Source organism: Canis aureus, chromosome 31 (assembly GCF_053574225.1).
Source record: "Canis aureus isolate CA01 chromosome 31, VMU_Caureus_v.1.0, whole genome shotgun sequence".
Lineage (NCBI taxonomy): Eukaryota > Metazoa > Chordata > Mammalia > Carnivora > Canidae > Canis > Canis aureus.
Genome location: NC_135641.1, coordinates 22,364,604 through 22,379,209, shown reverse-complemented (window position 1 = coordinate 22,379,209; position 14,606 = coordinate 22,364,604). Strand labels below are relative to the sequence as shown.

General features: G+C 35.0%; 1 protein-coding gene and 1 long non-coding RNA gene across 7 annotated transcripts in view; one reads left to right on the top strand and one right to left on the bottom strand.

Annotated features, from left to right (window-relative positions):
- The window catches only part of VPS8 (VPS8 subunit of CORVET complex), a 254,636-nt gene that overhangs the window by 110,950 nt on the left and 129,080 nt on the right, over window positions 1-14,606 (bottom strand). For all 5 annotated transcript variants that reach the window (XM_077879951.1, XM_077879954.1, XM_077879952.1 and 2 more), the window contains 5 exons: window positions 14,290-14,409; window positions 13,172-13,228; window positions 9,654-9,736; window positions 8,724-8,808; window positions 7,835-7,933 (listed from right to left, as the gene is read on the bottom strand). In XM_077879951.1, coding sequence (XP_077736077.1) covers window positions 7,835-7,933; window positions 8,724-8,808; window positions 9,654-9,736; window positions 13,172-13,228; window positions 14,290-14,409 — 444 coding nt within the window. The remainder of the gene's footprint in view (window positions 1-7,834; window positions 7,934-8,723; window positions 8,809-9,653; window positions 9,737-13,171; window positions 13,229-14,289; window positions 14,410-14,606) is intronic.
- Window positions 1-14,606, top strand: part of LOC144302522 (uncharacterized) — a 113,568-nt gene that overhangs the window by 27,954 nt on the left and 71,008 nt on the right. For both annotated transcript variants that reach the window (XR_013369417.1, XR_013369418.1), the window contains exon 3: window positions 13,147-13,243. This is a non-coding gene — a long non-coding RNA (uncharacterized LOC144302522). The remainder of the gene's footprint in view (window positions 1-13,146; window positions 13,244-14,606) is intronic.

The following is a 14,606-nucleotide window of genomic DNA, read 5'->3' as shown; positions in this document are numbered from 1 at the left end:
GGGCATGGAGTGGAGAGAAAAACGGACTCTCACATCAGGGTGAACATGGGACTTCACACTGCAGGGCACTATTTTCTTTTTTTTTTTTTTTTTTTTAAAGCCACTATTTTCAACAGGAGACATAACTGACTTTCCTAACACATAGAAGTAGACACAGAGAGTTCAACAAAATGAGGAGACAAAGGAATATGTCTCAAATGAAAGAACACGACAAAAATCACAGCAAGATAGCTAAATGAAACAAAGATAATATGCCTATACAAAACTTAAATTAGTGGTCATAAAGATACTCACTAGACTTAAGAGAGTGGAGGACCTCAGTAAGACTCTTAACAAAGACACAGAAAATATCAAAAAGAACCAGAGATGAAGAACTCAATTACTGAAATTAAAAATATATTACATGAGATAAATAGTAGACTAGAAGAAGCAGAAGAATGGATGAGCAGAAGAATGACCTGGAGGACAGAGTAACAGAAAGCAATGAAGCTGGACAAAACAGAGGGGGGGAAAAAAAAGGGAAAACGTCTTAGAGACATCAGCAGCACCATCAAGCACAGTAACATTCACATTATGGGGATTCCATAAGAAGAGAGAGAAAGGGGTGTAGATAGTTTATTTCAAGAAACAATTGCCAAAAACTTCCTGATTCTGGGGAAGGAAATATCAAGATCTAGGAGACACAGAGAGCCCCCCAACAAAATCAACCCAAAGAGGTCCTCACCAAGACACACAGTATTTAAAATGGCAAAATGTACTGATAAAGAGTGAATTTTAAAAGCAGCCAGAGGAAAAAAAATAAAATTAAATAAAATAAAAGCAGCCAGAGAAAACAGTTATGTACAAAGGAAACCCCTAAAAGGATAAGAGCTGATTTTTCAGCAGAAACTTTGAAGGCCAAAAGACCAAGTATATTCAAAGGCTAAAAGAAAAAAATCTGCAGCCAAGAATACTCTATCCAGCAAGGCTACCATTCAGAACAGACGGGGAGATAAAGAGTTTCTCAGACAAACAAAAGTTAAAGGAATTCATCATCACTAAAACAGTCCCATAAGAAATGTTAAAGGGAACTCTCTGAGTGGAAAGAAAGACAATAAGAGTAAGCAGTAAACACAAAAGCAGTAAAATTAAGTATATCTATAAAAATCAGTCAAGGCATTCACAAAATACATGGATATAGAGTACGCCACCATATGCCTAAAACCTGGGAGGGAAAGGAGTAAAAAAATGAGTTCTAACTTAAGTGACCATCAACTTAATACATGCATAAATGTTACATATAAATCTAAGGTAATCACAAATCAAAAACCAGTTACAGGAACATTTGGATGCATAGGCTTCATGCTCTGCTCATTGTTCAGTACTATTAATAGTCACAGGATAGAGATAGAGCTACTGAAATGGCAATTTGAATTTTAACATAGTTTAGAATTTGTCAGTATGTACACAAGGGAAGATCATTTTGGAATTTTGAGGGGGAAATGTGTTAAACATCTTATTTGAGTGCAGAATGATACTCTCACGTTTTCTGCTGCCAATAAAAAAAATTCAGCTACTAATATATAAAAAATAGTAAAAGATATGCAAAAAATGAAGAGCAAGGAATCCAAGTATACTGCTAAACAAAGCCAACATACCATGAAAGTGTGTTGAGAGAGCATTTGAAAAAAGGTACAGAGAAAAACTATAAAAACAACCGTAAGATCAGTAACAAATGGCAATAATAAACACATACCTATCAATAATTATTCTGAATACAAATGGACTAAATGCTTCAATCAAAAGACACAATGTGATATAATGGATAAAAAAAACAAGACCCATCTATATGCTGCCTATAAGAGATTCATTTCAGATCTAAAGACATATACAGATCAAAAGTGAAGGGATAAAAAAAGCATTTACCATGCAAATGGAAGTAAAAAGAAAGCTAGGGTAGCTTTCTATATTGGACAAACTGGGCTTAAAAAAAAGAATATGAGACAAATAAAAGACATTATATAATTAAAAAGGTAACAATCCAACAAGAAAATATAACTGTAAGTATTTATGTACCCAACTTGGGAGCACCCAAATATATAAAGCAGATAATAACAACAGAAAGGAAGTCATTGATAATAAGACAATAACAGGTTACTTTAACATCCCACTTACATTAATGGACAGAATTTTCCAGTCAACAAGGAAATAGTGGCTTTGAATAACACACTACAACAGATGCATTTAACAGATATATTAAAAATATTCTGTCTTAAAATAGCAGAACACACATTTTTTAAAAATTGCACATGAAACATTTTCCAAACAGATCACGTTAGGCCACAATGAGTCCAAACAAATTCAGAAAGATTGAAATCACACCACACATCTTTTCCAACTACAATGCTATGAAACTAAAGTCAATCAGAAGAAAGAATCTGGAATGACTACAAATAAATCGAGGTCAAATAACATGCTACTAAACAACAAATGGGTCAACCAAGTAATCAGAGTAAATAAAAAAATAAATGGAGGGCAGCCCGGGTGGCTCAGCGGTTTAGCTCCGCCTTCAGCCCAGGGCATGATGCTGGAGACCCGGGATCAAGTCCCACATTAGGCTCCCTGAATGGAGCCTGCTTCTCCCTTGGCCTGTGTCTCTGCCTCTTTCTCTCTATCGCTCAAGAATAAATAAAAAAAGTATTAAAAAAATAATAAATGGAAACAGGGGTGCTTGTAGCTCAATCAGTTAAGCATCCACATTTGGCTGGGATCCTGGTCCTGGGGTCCTGGAATCAAGCTCCATGTCAGGCTCCCCATTACCTGGGCAGCCTGCTTCTCCCTCTCCCTCTGCCCTGCCCCCTTGTTCATGCTCACTCTCTTTTGTATCCATCATAGCAACATTTTCCTAGATATGTCTCCTGAGGCAAGGGGAAAAAAGCAAAAATAAGCTACTGGAATTGTATCAAAATAAAAAGCTTCTGTACAGAAAAGGAAACCAACAAAACTAAAAGACAATCTTAATAGGAATATATCCAATAACAAGTTAGTATCCAAAATACATAAAGAATTCTATAGCACAATACCAAAAAACCAAATAATCCAATTAAAATGAGCAGAAGACATGAACAGACATTTCTGCAAAGATGACATACAGATGGGAAACAGATACGTGAAAAGATGCTCAACATCACTTATCATTAGGAAAATGCAAATTAAAACCACAAGGAGATATCACCCCATACTTGTCAGAATGGCTAAAGTCAAAACACACAAGAAACCAGTGTGGGTGAGGATGTGAAGAAAAAGGAACCCTCATGCACTGTGGTTGGAAATGCAAACTGATTTGGAAAACAGTGTATAAACTCCTCAAAAAATTAAAAATGGAGCTACCATATGATCCAGTAATTCTACTACTGGGTATTTACCCAGAGAATATGAAAATACTAATTTGAAAAGATATATGTACCGCTATGTTTACTGCAGCATTATTTGCAATAGTCAAATTATGGAAGCAGCCCAAGTTTCCATCAACAGATGAATGGATAAAGAAGATGTGGTCTATGTATACAATGGAATATTACTCAGCCATTAGAAAGGACAAATACCTGCTATTTGCTTCGACATGGATGGAACTGGAGGGTATTATGCTGAGTGACATAAGTCAATTGGAGGACAAACATTATACGGTTTCACTCACATGGGGAATATAAGAAATAGTGAAAGGAATTATAAGGGAAAGGAGGGGAAAATGAATGGGAAAAATTAGAGAGGGTGATAAAACATGAGAGACTCCTAACTCTGGGAAATGAAAAATGGGTAGTGGAAGAGGAGGCAGGCGGGGGGATGGGGTAACTGGGTGATGAGCACTGAAGAGGGCACTTGAGGGGATGAGCACTGGGTGTTATACTATCTGTTGGCAAATTGAAATTCAATTAAAAAAAAAAGATGTGGTATATATACACAATGGAATATTAGTCATAAAAAAGAATGAAATCTTGCCATTTGCAACAATATGAATGAATGTGAAGAGAGAGTATAATGCTAAGTGAAATCAGTCAGAGAAGGACAAATACCATATGATTTCATTTAATATGTGGAATTTAGGAAACAAAACAAAGGAAAAAGGAAACCAATCAAAAAAACAGACTCTTAACTATAGAGAACTGATGGTTACCAGAAGGGATGGGAGTGGGAAGATGGATGAAATAGGTGAAGAGGATTAAGAGTACACTTACCACAGTGAGCGCTGAGTAATGTACAGAACTGCTGAATCACTATACTGTACACGAAAAGTAATATAACACTGAAAGTTAACAGTACTGGAATTAAAGTTTAAAAATAAAGAAATAAATGTATAAAAGGTCAAAATAGCCAATACTCTCTTAAAGATGTCAAGATTTATTATAAAACAACAATATTTAATAGTGTGGTACTGATGCAGAGACAAATAAGAGCAGTGAAGAAGAATAGAGTGCTGAATAACAGATCAAACATAGAGATCCTTGATATACTTCTGACAAAGTAGTATTGCTAAGCAATGGGGAAAGGCAACCTTTTAAAATAACTGTTGCTGGGAAAATTGGACACCCATACTTTAAAAATTAATTGCATACAGCCCCAGACCATATATAAAAACTTTTGAGCAGACCTAAGATTCAAAGACAAAAAATAAACAAGAAAGCTTTTAGACAATAATAAGGGAGAATTTCTTCTTTACTACAGAAGGAAAAAATTGATAATTTGACTACTAAGAAAAAAGAAGAACTTTGCTTTTAAAAGAACCACAGAAATGAGCCACAGAGTGGAAGATATCCACAACACATATCACTGAAAAAACTAACATTCAGGATACATGACAAATTCCCATAAATCAGTAAGTACAAGAGACATTCTAGTTTTAAAATGGGCAAAAGACTTCAATCGGCACCTCTCAGAAAGAGAATTTAAATGACCAATAAACAAAAAAAGACTATCAATCTTATTAGTAATTAAAAGTATGTAAATTACAAACATAATAAAATATCATTATACATGCACCAGACTGGCAAAATTTAAGTCTAGCAAGGATATAGAGCTAATGGAAAATCTCATTCAATGCAAGCATCTGGTGAAGTTGAATACATTTATCCCATTTAACTAGCAAGTATATAGGCCCCAGAGGAGAGATTTATCAAACATTAGCATGCATCAAAATCACCTGGAGGGCTTATCAAACCATATTGCTAGCCCTACCTCCAGAGTTTCCAATTTACTAGGTCTGAGGCAAAGATGGAAACTGCCCTTCTATCAAGTTCTCAGCTGATGCTGTAATGTGAGACTGCCCTCAAGAAATGCTGTGTTTAAAATGCATGTATGAGAATGATTGTGGATGGACTACTTTTAATAGTCAAAAACTAGAAATAGAAATGTTCACCAACAGCAGAAATGACTAAATTGTAATATAACTGTAAAAATGGAATACTATACAAGAATTAAAATGAACCACAGCTACCTACAACAAAATGTACAAACTTCAAAGAGCAGAACTCCATTTATGTAAAGGTGAGAAAAAGGCAAAACAAACATGTCTTTTTAGAGACGCAGATATGTGCAGTAGCAGTATATAGAAAGGCAGGCCATTATCAGAAAAACCAGGATCCTGGCCATATTAGGGAAGGCAAGAAAGTGTAATCAGGAAAGGATATACACAAAAAGTCTAAGGTATTGGAAATAACTCAATTTCTTGATCTGGGCCTTGGATGTTTGCTTTTTTAAATGTGTCATTAAACTGTACATTTGTTGTATGCACTCTTTGGGATGTTTTCTGTATTTCAAATGAAAAATACTTTAAAGATTTATTTGAGAGAGAGAGAGAGAGTGCGAGAGAGAGCGAGTGGGGGAGGGAGGGGGAACTTAAGCAGACTCCCTGCTGAGTGCAGCCTGACATGGGAATTCAATCTCACCACCCATGAGATCATGGTGAACCAAAATCAAGAGTCGGACGCTCAAGTGACCTGAACCACCCAGGTGCCCCAAAATGAAAAATATTTTTAAAAATCTAATGAAACATATTTTGTCCATACTGGAAAAACCATTGGAACTAGAGATTCTTTACCTGGAATCCACAGATCCAATCTAAGGATAGCTTTTAGGCGATCCCTGAAATTATAAGCAAAATTATGCATCTGTGCATATGCACAATATTATGTGTCATGGGTCCAAATCTTTCAAGAGATTCACCCAAGAGGTCTATAACCCTCAAAGTGTTAAGAATCACTAATCTATATACCTGTGTCTACTGTCAGAAAATTGAGGACTTCCCTCCACCTTTCAAATCATTGAAAGTTGATTTTATTCACAGAATTTAAGCCACAGAAGTTCTTCAACAAAAAGTCTATATATTTTTAACTGTGGCCTTAAGAGATATTAAAAAGTTCAAGGTGAAAAAAATGTGCAGATGTGGGGAAAACAGTCAGCAGAAATAATTGTTGTGCAGCAAAAACACTTCCTGTTTCTCCAGTATGAGTTTTCTGCTGAGTGATTTGTTTACTCATTGATTAATTCATCATGTTTCACATTATACAGAGACAAAGCTTCATTTTCAGATGTCTGGAGTCCATGTGCTCAAACTACTGCATAATGCAGATGAAGTGAAATGAAGAAGCCATAATGTAACTATGGAGACAAGGGAATGATGAAAGGAAAAAGAATACAAAATGATTAAAGGAAAAAAAGATACAACTGAAAATAGAGAAAAGTTTTCCTGGGTTTTTTCCACCAAGATATATTCACCTTATCGTTAGCAGGAATATGGTAACATTAAATAACATATATGTTCTCAATCCTTCAGATGAAAAAGTGTAGCAATTACTTCAGACCACAGATCTACTGACTGACTATACCACCTTTCATACCACATGTTTCATATAAGATGCTGTTCACATTTCTGATCTCTCTAAACTTTACAACCATCAGGAACTAGAAGAAAGAATTCACATCACAAGCAGTTTCCTTAAAGTTTCAGAGCTTATCCTTTCTTATCATTTTCCATATGTATAATATTTTTAAAAAGATATTGAATAATCATATCTTTCACTATATCTCTAAGCCTTTCACCAGAAGTTCCCCTATCAGCTGATCTTTGCTACATGGAGAAAAACTTTGTAGATTTGTTCTCTCCAAAACTAGGATTACCTCAGCATCTTTCACTATACTTTTTTTTCAATTATCAGTGATCTATAAAACAGAATAAAAAAACCTGCTAACTGTTGGTTTTTGAGGTGCAGTGTACATGATGAATCTAAGAAAACGAACACGAGAACTGATTTGGGGGGTCCTCTTCAGAATGCATTTGTGATCATGTGTTCACCACACGTGCATTAGTCTCCTCATTTAGGCATCTATAAGTTTGTTTTTTAAAAAGAAGCTCTTGCTCTAAAGTCAACTCCTGCATTCTTGTAACACAGCATGCATAAACAAAATCAGAACTGTCATTCTATTATATATGGAAAAATAAAGCAAAGAGAACAACGCATTGCAGTAAAAATTCCATTGGGTGATTGAGAGGAATGGCTCCCTATCACATTTTAGAGGAGGAAGACCAATACTACTCTGAGTCATTCTAAGGTTCCAAAAACCCACTAAATCCAGTTTGTCATGCAGCTGAGTGAATTTGAGTTATTTTCAGAAGTCACAATACAATACATTGTATATGACATGGATTTGATGAAATATCAGGTGAAATAAATAATCTGATAAAGGCATTAATCCTCAAGTAGATCAACTTAATGATATGCTATTACTTAGTTAGCATACACTTAATTTGGGAGATAGCCATACAAATGGGGAAGTTCAAAAAGTTTTGTTGAATCAGTACCTCGATATGATCCATTGCTTTCTGCCATACAGATTGCTTCTCCTCTGCACTGTGTCCAGGAATGGATAATATATTGTGAATATAGTTAAAGACTTCTTCCTGAAGAGCACAAGACAACTTATTTATTCATTCATTCATTCATTCATTCATTCATTCAATATTTAGTCACTACCTACTATCTGTACCAGTCTTGGTAAGCATCTGTTACTTAGAGATGGTAAACCACTTGTAAATAGTTAAACTGCTGGAAAATGGACACTAAAGAGAATAAGTTTAATGTTTAGGGTAGACTCTTGGAAGTTGCAAATCCATCCCAATTAATTTTGGTCTCAATTTCATTAACCAAATGAGGGAATATCATACTTCTTCTGTCTTTGGTCGACCATGTCCACATTCCCAATTTCATTTCACATCACTATTGCCCTTCTCTATTATCCTGGTCCCACTCCTAGAATACTTTTCATTGACTCTGCTTGACTGGCTTCATCTCAAATTCCAAAACTCAAGCTCTATGTCACCTCCTCTGAGATTCCTTCCCTGGATGCTCTGTAGAAGTCAGTTTTCCCAGTATGTTCTCAAGTTTGTCTCCATTTTCTTCTCTCAAGCACTCATCACATCTGTAATTAAGTATCTTGTTTCCTTATGTCAAATCTCCATCACTGAACTATAAGTTCTAACGCTGCAGAAAATATATCTATTTTAATGGTCAATGTATACTAATGGTAGGCACTCTACAAAAATCTGGTGAATAAATGAAGAAAAACCTTGAAATCAGCAAACATATAACCCAACATTTCTACTGAATAGTTATCCGTACTTAATAGTTCTACTTAATAAGGGGAAGGGAGGACTGAGTAAGAAAAAAAGGTAAAGCAGCCTCATAACTCACCTCCCTTAGTGGGTCACGTAAGTAGCAATCGATTATTTTGTCATATTGGTGTTCTCGTTCATACATAAACTCACAAATTTGATAGCTAGAACATAAGAGGAAAAACTTCAAAGTACCAAACAGGCAGGTAGTTATTAGTTTACTGTTTCAAAAAGTTTGCTCACAGAGGTTAGTATTAAGAAAAATGAATATAGTAGATGTGATTTCTACTGTAAAATGAAGTTACAGCATCTAAGGGAGAGGAGTATCTGCCATTCCTCTAAATACAAGATTAAAATGCTGCTGAATATGAATATTATGTTTCTAAGAAATTTCGAAACTGAGTACAAAATAAATGTTTTTTTTTTTTTTCCAAAATAAATGTTAAAGCAACAATAATATGTCACATAAAGATAGTTATTAGTCAACAACTATATGAAGTTTGTTCAGAATCAAATATGTCAAATATTCAACATTGAACAAATCAGATAAGTAATACTGTTAACATATTGTATCTTATTTGCTATGTTAAATTCCGCATTGTTTAGAAAAATGTATGAATAAGGTGGCTCAAAAATCTATAAAATAATGGAAATTTTAAGTAAACAAAACTAAAATAATAAATCATAAGATGTAAATTAAAAGATTACATCATTTTCATACTAAAATGTACATGCACTTCAAATTTACTCACTGTTAATTTCTGCAAATGTTACTAATTTTAGACTTGAAAGACAAAAGCTTTTTATTTATTTATTTTTATTTGAAAGATAAAAACTTGCATTTAGGTTTTTTTTTATTATTTGCACAGGTTTCTTTCTTTTTTCTTTTTTCTTTTTTTTTTTTTGCACAGGTTTCTTAATTAAAAATTGGCAGTGCATGAATGGGCTTCCAGTTAGAGAAGTCAAAACTAGTATATGGCAATTAATGTATGCCTTAAAAACAACTTACAATTCTGCTTTTTCTGCCATCCGGATAAGCCGACTCTCTTCAAACTGAACTATGCCTCCAGCTTGCAGCAACTCTAAAAGGACCTTAACATTTAAAATAAATGAGTAAAAACACTTTGGAATCTACTTTTATTTACTAGCTCCGTAAGAGTCCATTCAGCCACACAAACCGTAACTTTTTGTTTGGTCTTATTACTTGATGTTTTCACTTGGCTTTCCCATGTATGAGGTACCAGAAAACTATCATTATAATGTTGGTGATATTGTAATTTAGTCTTATATAAAAAGATAAATGGCTCTATTTTTTCAATCATAGAAGGAATGCCACAGTGTGTGTAAATAAAGCCTTATTAGAACATCTAATTAACCGTCCACTAAGCCAAGAATGTCCATATAATTTGTCTGGTGCTTTAATACCTCATGGTTCTTTAAAATCTATTGTCCACAGGTAGTATCCATGTTTACATATTAATTTCTCTATTTAAACACTGGGGTTTCTCATAGCATTATTCACAAGAGCCAAAAGCTGGAAACAACCTAAATGTTCATTAATGGAGGAATGGATATTCCTCAAATTCTATAATGGAATATTATTCAGCCTTAAAAGAGAATGAAATTCTGACACATGCTGTAAGATGGATGAACTTAAAAACATGCTAAGTAAAATAAGCCAGTCACAAAAGGACAGATACTATATAATTCCATTTATATGAAGTACCCAAAGTAGTCAATTCATAGAGACAAAAAGTAGAATGGTAGCTGCCAAGGGCTGAGGACGGTGGTTATGTGGAGTTATTAACAGATACAGAGGCTCAGTTCAGAAAGATAAAGTTCTGAAGATGTATGGTGATAATGGTCACACAACAGTGAGATATACTTAAAGCCACTGAATCATACACTTAAAATGGTTAAAATAAATTTTATGGTGTATAGATTTTACCACAAAAACACTAGGGTTCATATAATTAATTTTGACCACATCAAGTAGATGGAAAAAAAAATGGACTAGGGTGTTGAGATTGAATCATCAGTATTTTTAAATCTCAAAATATAATAGAACCATTACATAGTCATTAGAACAATATGAGAAGGCTTTCTCTTATATTTAGGTTCAAGATCCAAAGTAAAGGGAGGCCTGGGCGGCTCAGTGGTTGAGCGTCTGCCTTTGGCTCAGGGCGTGATCCTGGTCTGGGAATCAAGTCCCACATCAGGCTCCCTGTGAGGAGCCTGCTTCTCCCTCTGTCTATGTTTCTGCCTCTCTATGTGTCTCTCATGAATAAATACAATCTTAAAAAAAAAAAAAAATCCAAAGTAACATGACCCTTCCAGAACTTCAGGAAATCATTTAACAAAGTATCTTTCTAATACAGGAAACTGATTACTTTCAAGTTAAAGAAAGACAAAAAGGGGGAGAAGAAATGAAACGTATCCATACTTTACTTTTCAGAACCCCAATTCAGTCCATTCTGAGCACTATAACGTACTGTTATATGGAACCATGGAGTAAATCCATCTACAGCAAATCTCAATTTGGAAATAAGATAATAAAAATGCCATTGCTGGAGCCAGTTGCTGGAACCAACTCAACAGAGCTGACTATTAAATTTTTAGGAATTGTGTAAGCCAGTTGTTAAACGCAGCAATTGGTAAAAATTATATAAACTTACAATACATTAAATTAAAAATAATACTCAAAACTCACCACTTACTATTTTACTAAATTTTACTATGTATGCTCTTGAGGTTAATTACTGCACCTATATGGTGGAATTATATAAGGGTGTGATAAAGGGCATCCCTTTCCAATTCTATGTTCAGTAATATCATATTGGTAGGCGCAAATCAGTTGTGGTGGGAGTGTTTACGCTATGGAAATTAGCAAATGCTGTAAAAAATCAGGTGTTGTTATATCTTTAAAGGGGTATAAAATAAAAACAAAAAGAAGAATATGTGACACAGAGCCTCTGTGCCCCACAAAACCTAAAATATTTAGTCTTTGGCCCTTTACAGAGCAAAACTGCCAATCCCTGTGTAAGAGAGTGATAGAAATAAGGCAATCAAATTTAAAAGTGTGCATATCATCGTCATTACACTGTGACTAGCACAAAAAAACTAAGGAATTATTTTTCCAGTATTCAAGAACTGAGTGAAGAAGTTACTTCACTGACGAATGTGTGACATTCTCTCATGTTTTCGTTGTTGTGCCTTCATCTTATTCATTTAAATATTGAAAATATCAACTAACATTAATATCTAAACCTGGGAACTAAATCTGGGGAATCACCTATTAAAATTTGATCAGCATACCATCAGAAAACACTCAAAAATACTGGAGACACAAATTTGTGTATGTTACACATGATTCAAGAGTGCTGGATTAGAAGGGATGGAAGTGGGTTCTAATCTTAGTGTCGAACTTGATCTACAACTAGTAAGTTTTCTGTATTTCTCAAATGAGCTGAGAAAAAAAACAAACCTAGATAGTCTCAAAGTGGACTCCCAAAAATAGAGCATTACTATAGGAGGACTACTTTTTAAAGTTTTTTATTTAGATCTGTGTTTTATTTCTGTTTAATTTAGTTATATTAAAAGTGTTTATCATTTTATATAGCAATACCATGATCCACTTTTCCTGCCAACAGAGAAACAAGGACAAAGTGAGAGGTCCATATTATTATTTGTCTTCAATACAATTTGAGATAACCAAAATTTTAGCAGCTGTTCTCTTCCCTAAGCTAGTCTACAGCAACCACTGGACCACAGCTGTGTGGAGAAAAGGGTCACTGTTGCTCTCCTATGTTCTTTATCGGAGTCTCAACCTCCCAGCTGTGTACTCTCATCATAAAAAAGACCAGTGTTGCTCTCAAAGTACTTTTATTTTGTAGCTTGCTTATCTGACAAACTCTGCCCATCAATTTTAAATAGGCTCTCTTAGTGCTCACAATTATAGTGGATAAGCTTTCAAAGAATCCTACTCTAGGAACAGACCCTCAAGAAAGTGGCCTAAGTGGAAAGAAGTGATAATCAGTTACAATCTCCTAGTGATTAATGTGAAGGGACAGATGAAGTCCAGTCTCCAGAGATGGTGCCCTAATGCAGTGGGCTATAGAACACTCCCTGAAGTTGAATGTCCCAATACTCAGGATCCTGCAGCCTTTCTGGTTCAGAGCCATAGCAGTTAGGAGTGGTTATCAGATAAATGGCCCCAGTGGAAAGCAGGATCCCGCAGGTGCCAACTGCTGCTACTTCATGGAGAAAGATGAATAATTCTTTGATGTCATGATGAATGCAAGACAGGTCTAGTCTGTCTAGGAATTTAGTTTGATATAAATTCTTTACAATTGAACCTCAAACAACCATCCACACTATTTTCTGGTTGCCACTATCTAACTTAGTATTAGGGTTTGGCAAAAGCTACTTTCTCCTTATGTTTTATGAGGTCTAGCTAAGAAAGGTTCTTTCTAGTTTATTCTGTCCTCTTTCCCATTCTTCAGCAAAAAGAGTTCCAGTAGTTCATACCTGCTGTCTTTCAGAGTGTCGGGAGTCATCATCAGGACTGCAGAGGAATTCAAGGACCTGGTCAAAGAAAAGGTATTTTTTTTATTGGATACTAGCATGCATGCCATAACACTGTAGTAATGAAAACAGTAACTATCCTATATCAATTCATTCACACTTGGCCATAACACATACCACAGATATGTGGTATCTTCCCAACCACCTGGCCTATAACATGGCACAGCAGGCTCAAGTTGCTAACAACTTAATATGCATCTTATCTTTACTATTCAGAAACATGGTGGGAAGGCAGTGCCATCTGCATATCTTAACCTTAAGATCCCTGATACCATGGACCAGGCAAAGCATGGACTTTAAGAGTCAGGCCACTTGAATTTGAGTTTCACCTCATAAATACTTAGTAACAACACTTATAGCAAATAATAACACTTACTAAGTATGAACTTGAACGAGTGAATTAACCTGTCCAGGATTTAGCTTTCCTCATTTTCAGAATAGAGGGTAACAACAATATCAATTTCAGGGCTGCTGGGGGACCTCTGAGTTAACACATTCATATAAAACCCTGGAACAGAGCCTAGTATTATGAAGTGCTCAATAAATGCTAGTCATTATTGGTAACTTTCTCCAGACAGAAAGTGTTTTCTTTGCCTGTGGATACGTGGAGATATTTAATTGGTATTAGGAGATATCTTCAAAGTCATTTATAAGGAAATTCAGACTTTCTAAAAGTGATCCCTCTTCCAGTGACCAACATCATAGATGTGCTACCAATGAGATGCATGAATTCTTAAACTGAAAAATTCTTGAGCAAAGAATTCTAAGCAATTTAGAGCAAGAGAAAAACTGAGAGAATAAAATCTCTATAAACCAATCTCCACAAGCCATACTCCCAAGATACCAAGCTACTAGGTAAAGTCATACTACCCAGATACAACATTAAAAAACAAAACAAAACAAAAACCACAACTAATTTAATCCAAATTAAAACCTGAACAGCATCCTACCTAATAAGACATTTACCCACTAGGCAATTATATTAAGAAAATGTATAATCCAGTGAATTTTTCTGATCGATAAACAGAATAAAAATAATTCTCATCATTAAAGACACTCACCTGATCAAAAAGGGTTCTGTTTACAAATAAGGTATTGTCAGGCTTTGCAAGCTGCCGGGCAAGGAATGTAAAGAGACACCCTACTTGTGAGGGAGTAAAATCAGAATTCTCCACCATAACCTGGTGAGCAAAACAGACCATTTATTTATTCAATATACCATCTCGTTTGATACAAAATTATACCATCAGAAAGGTGGGAGGGAAGCCTCATTACTGAAGACTCATGAAAAGATTCTTTTATAGGCTGTGCAACAATTCAATTCAATGCCATTTAGAGAAGGAGCACAAACTACTTTCATATTCTGAAAGGAAAACAT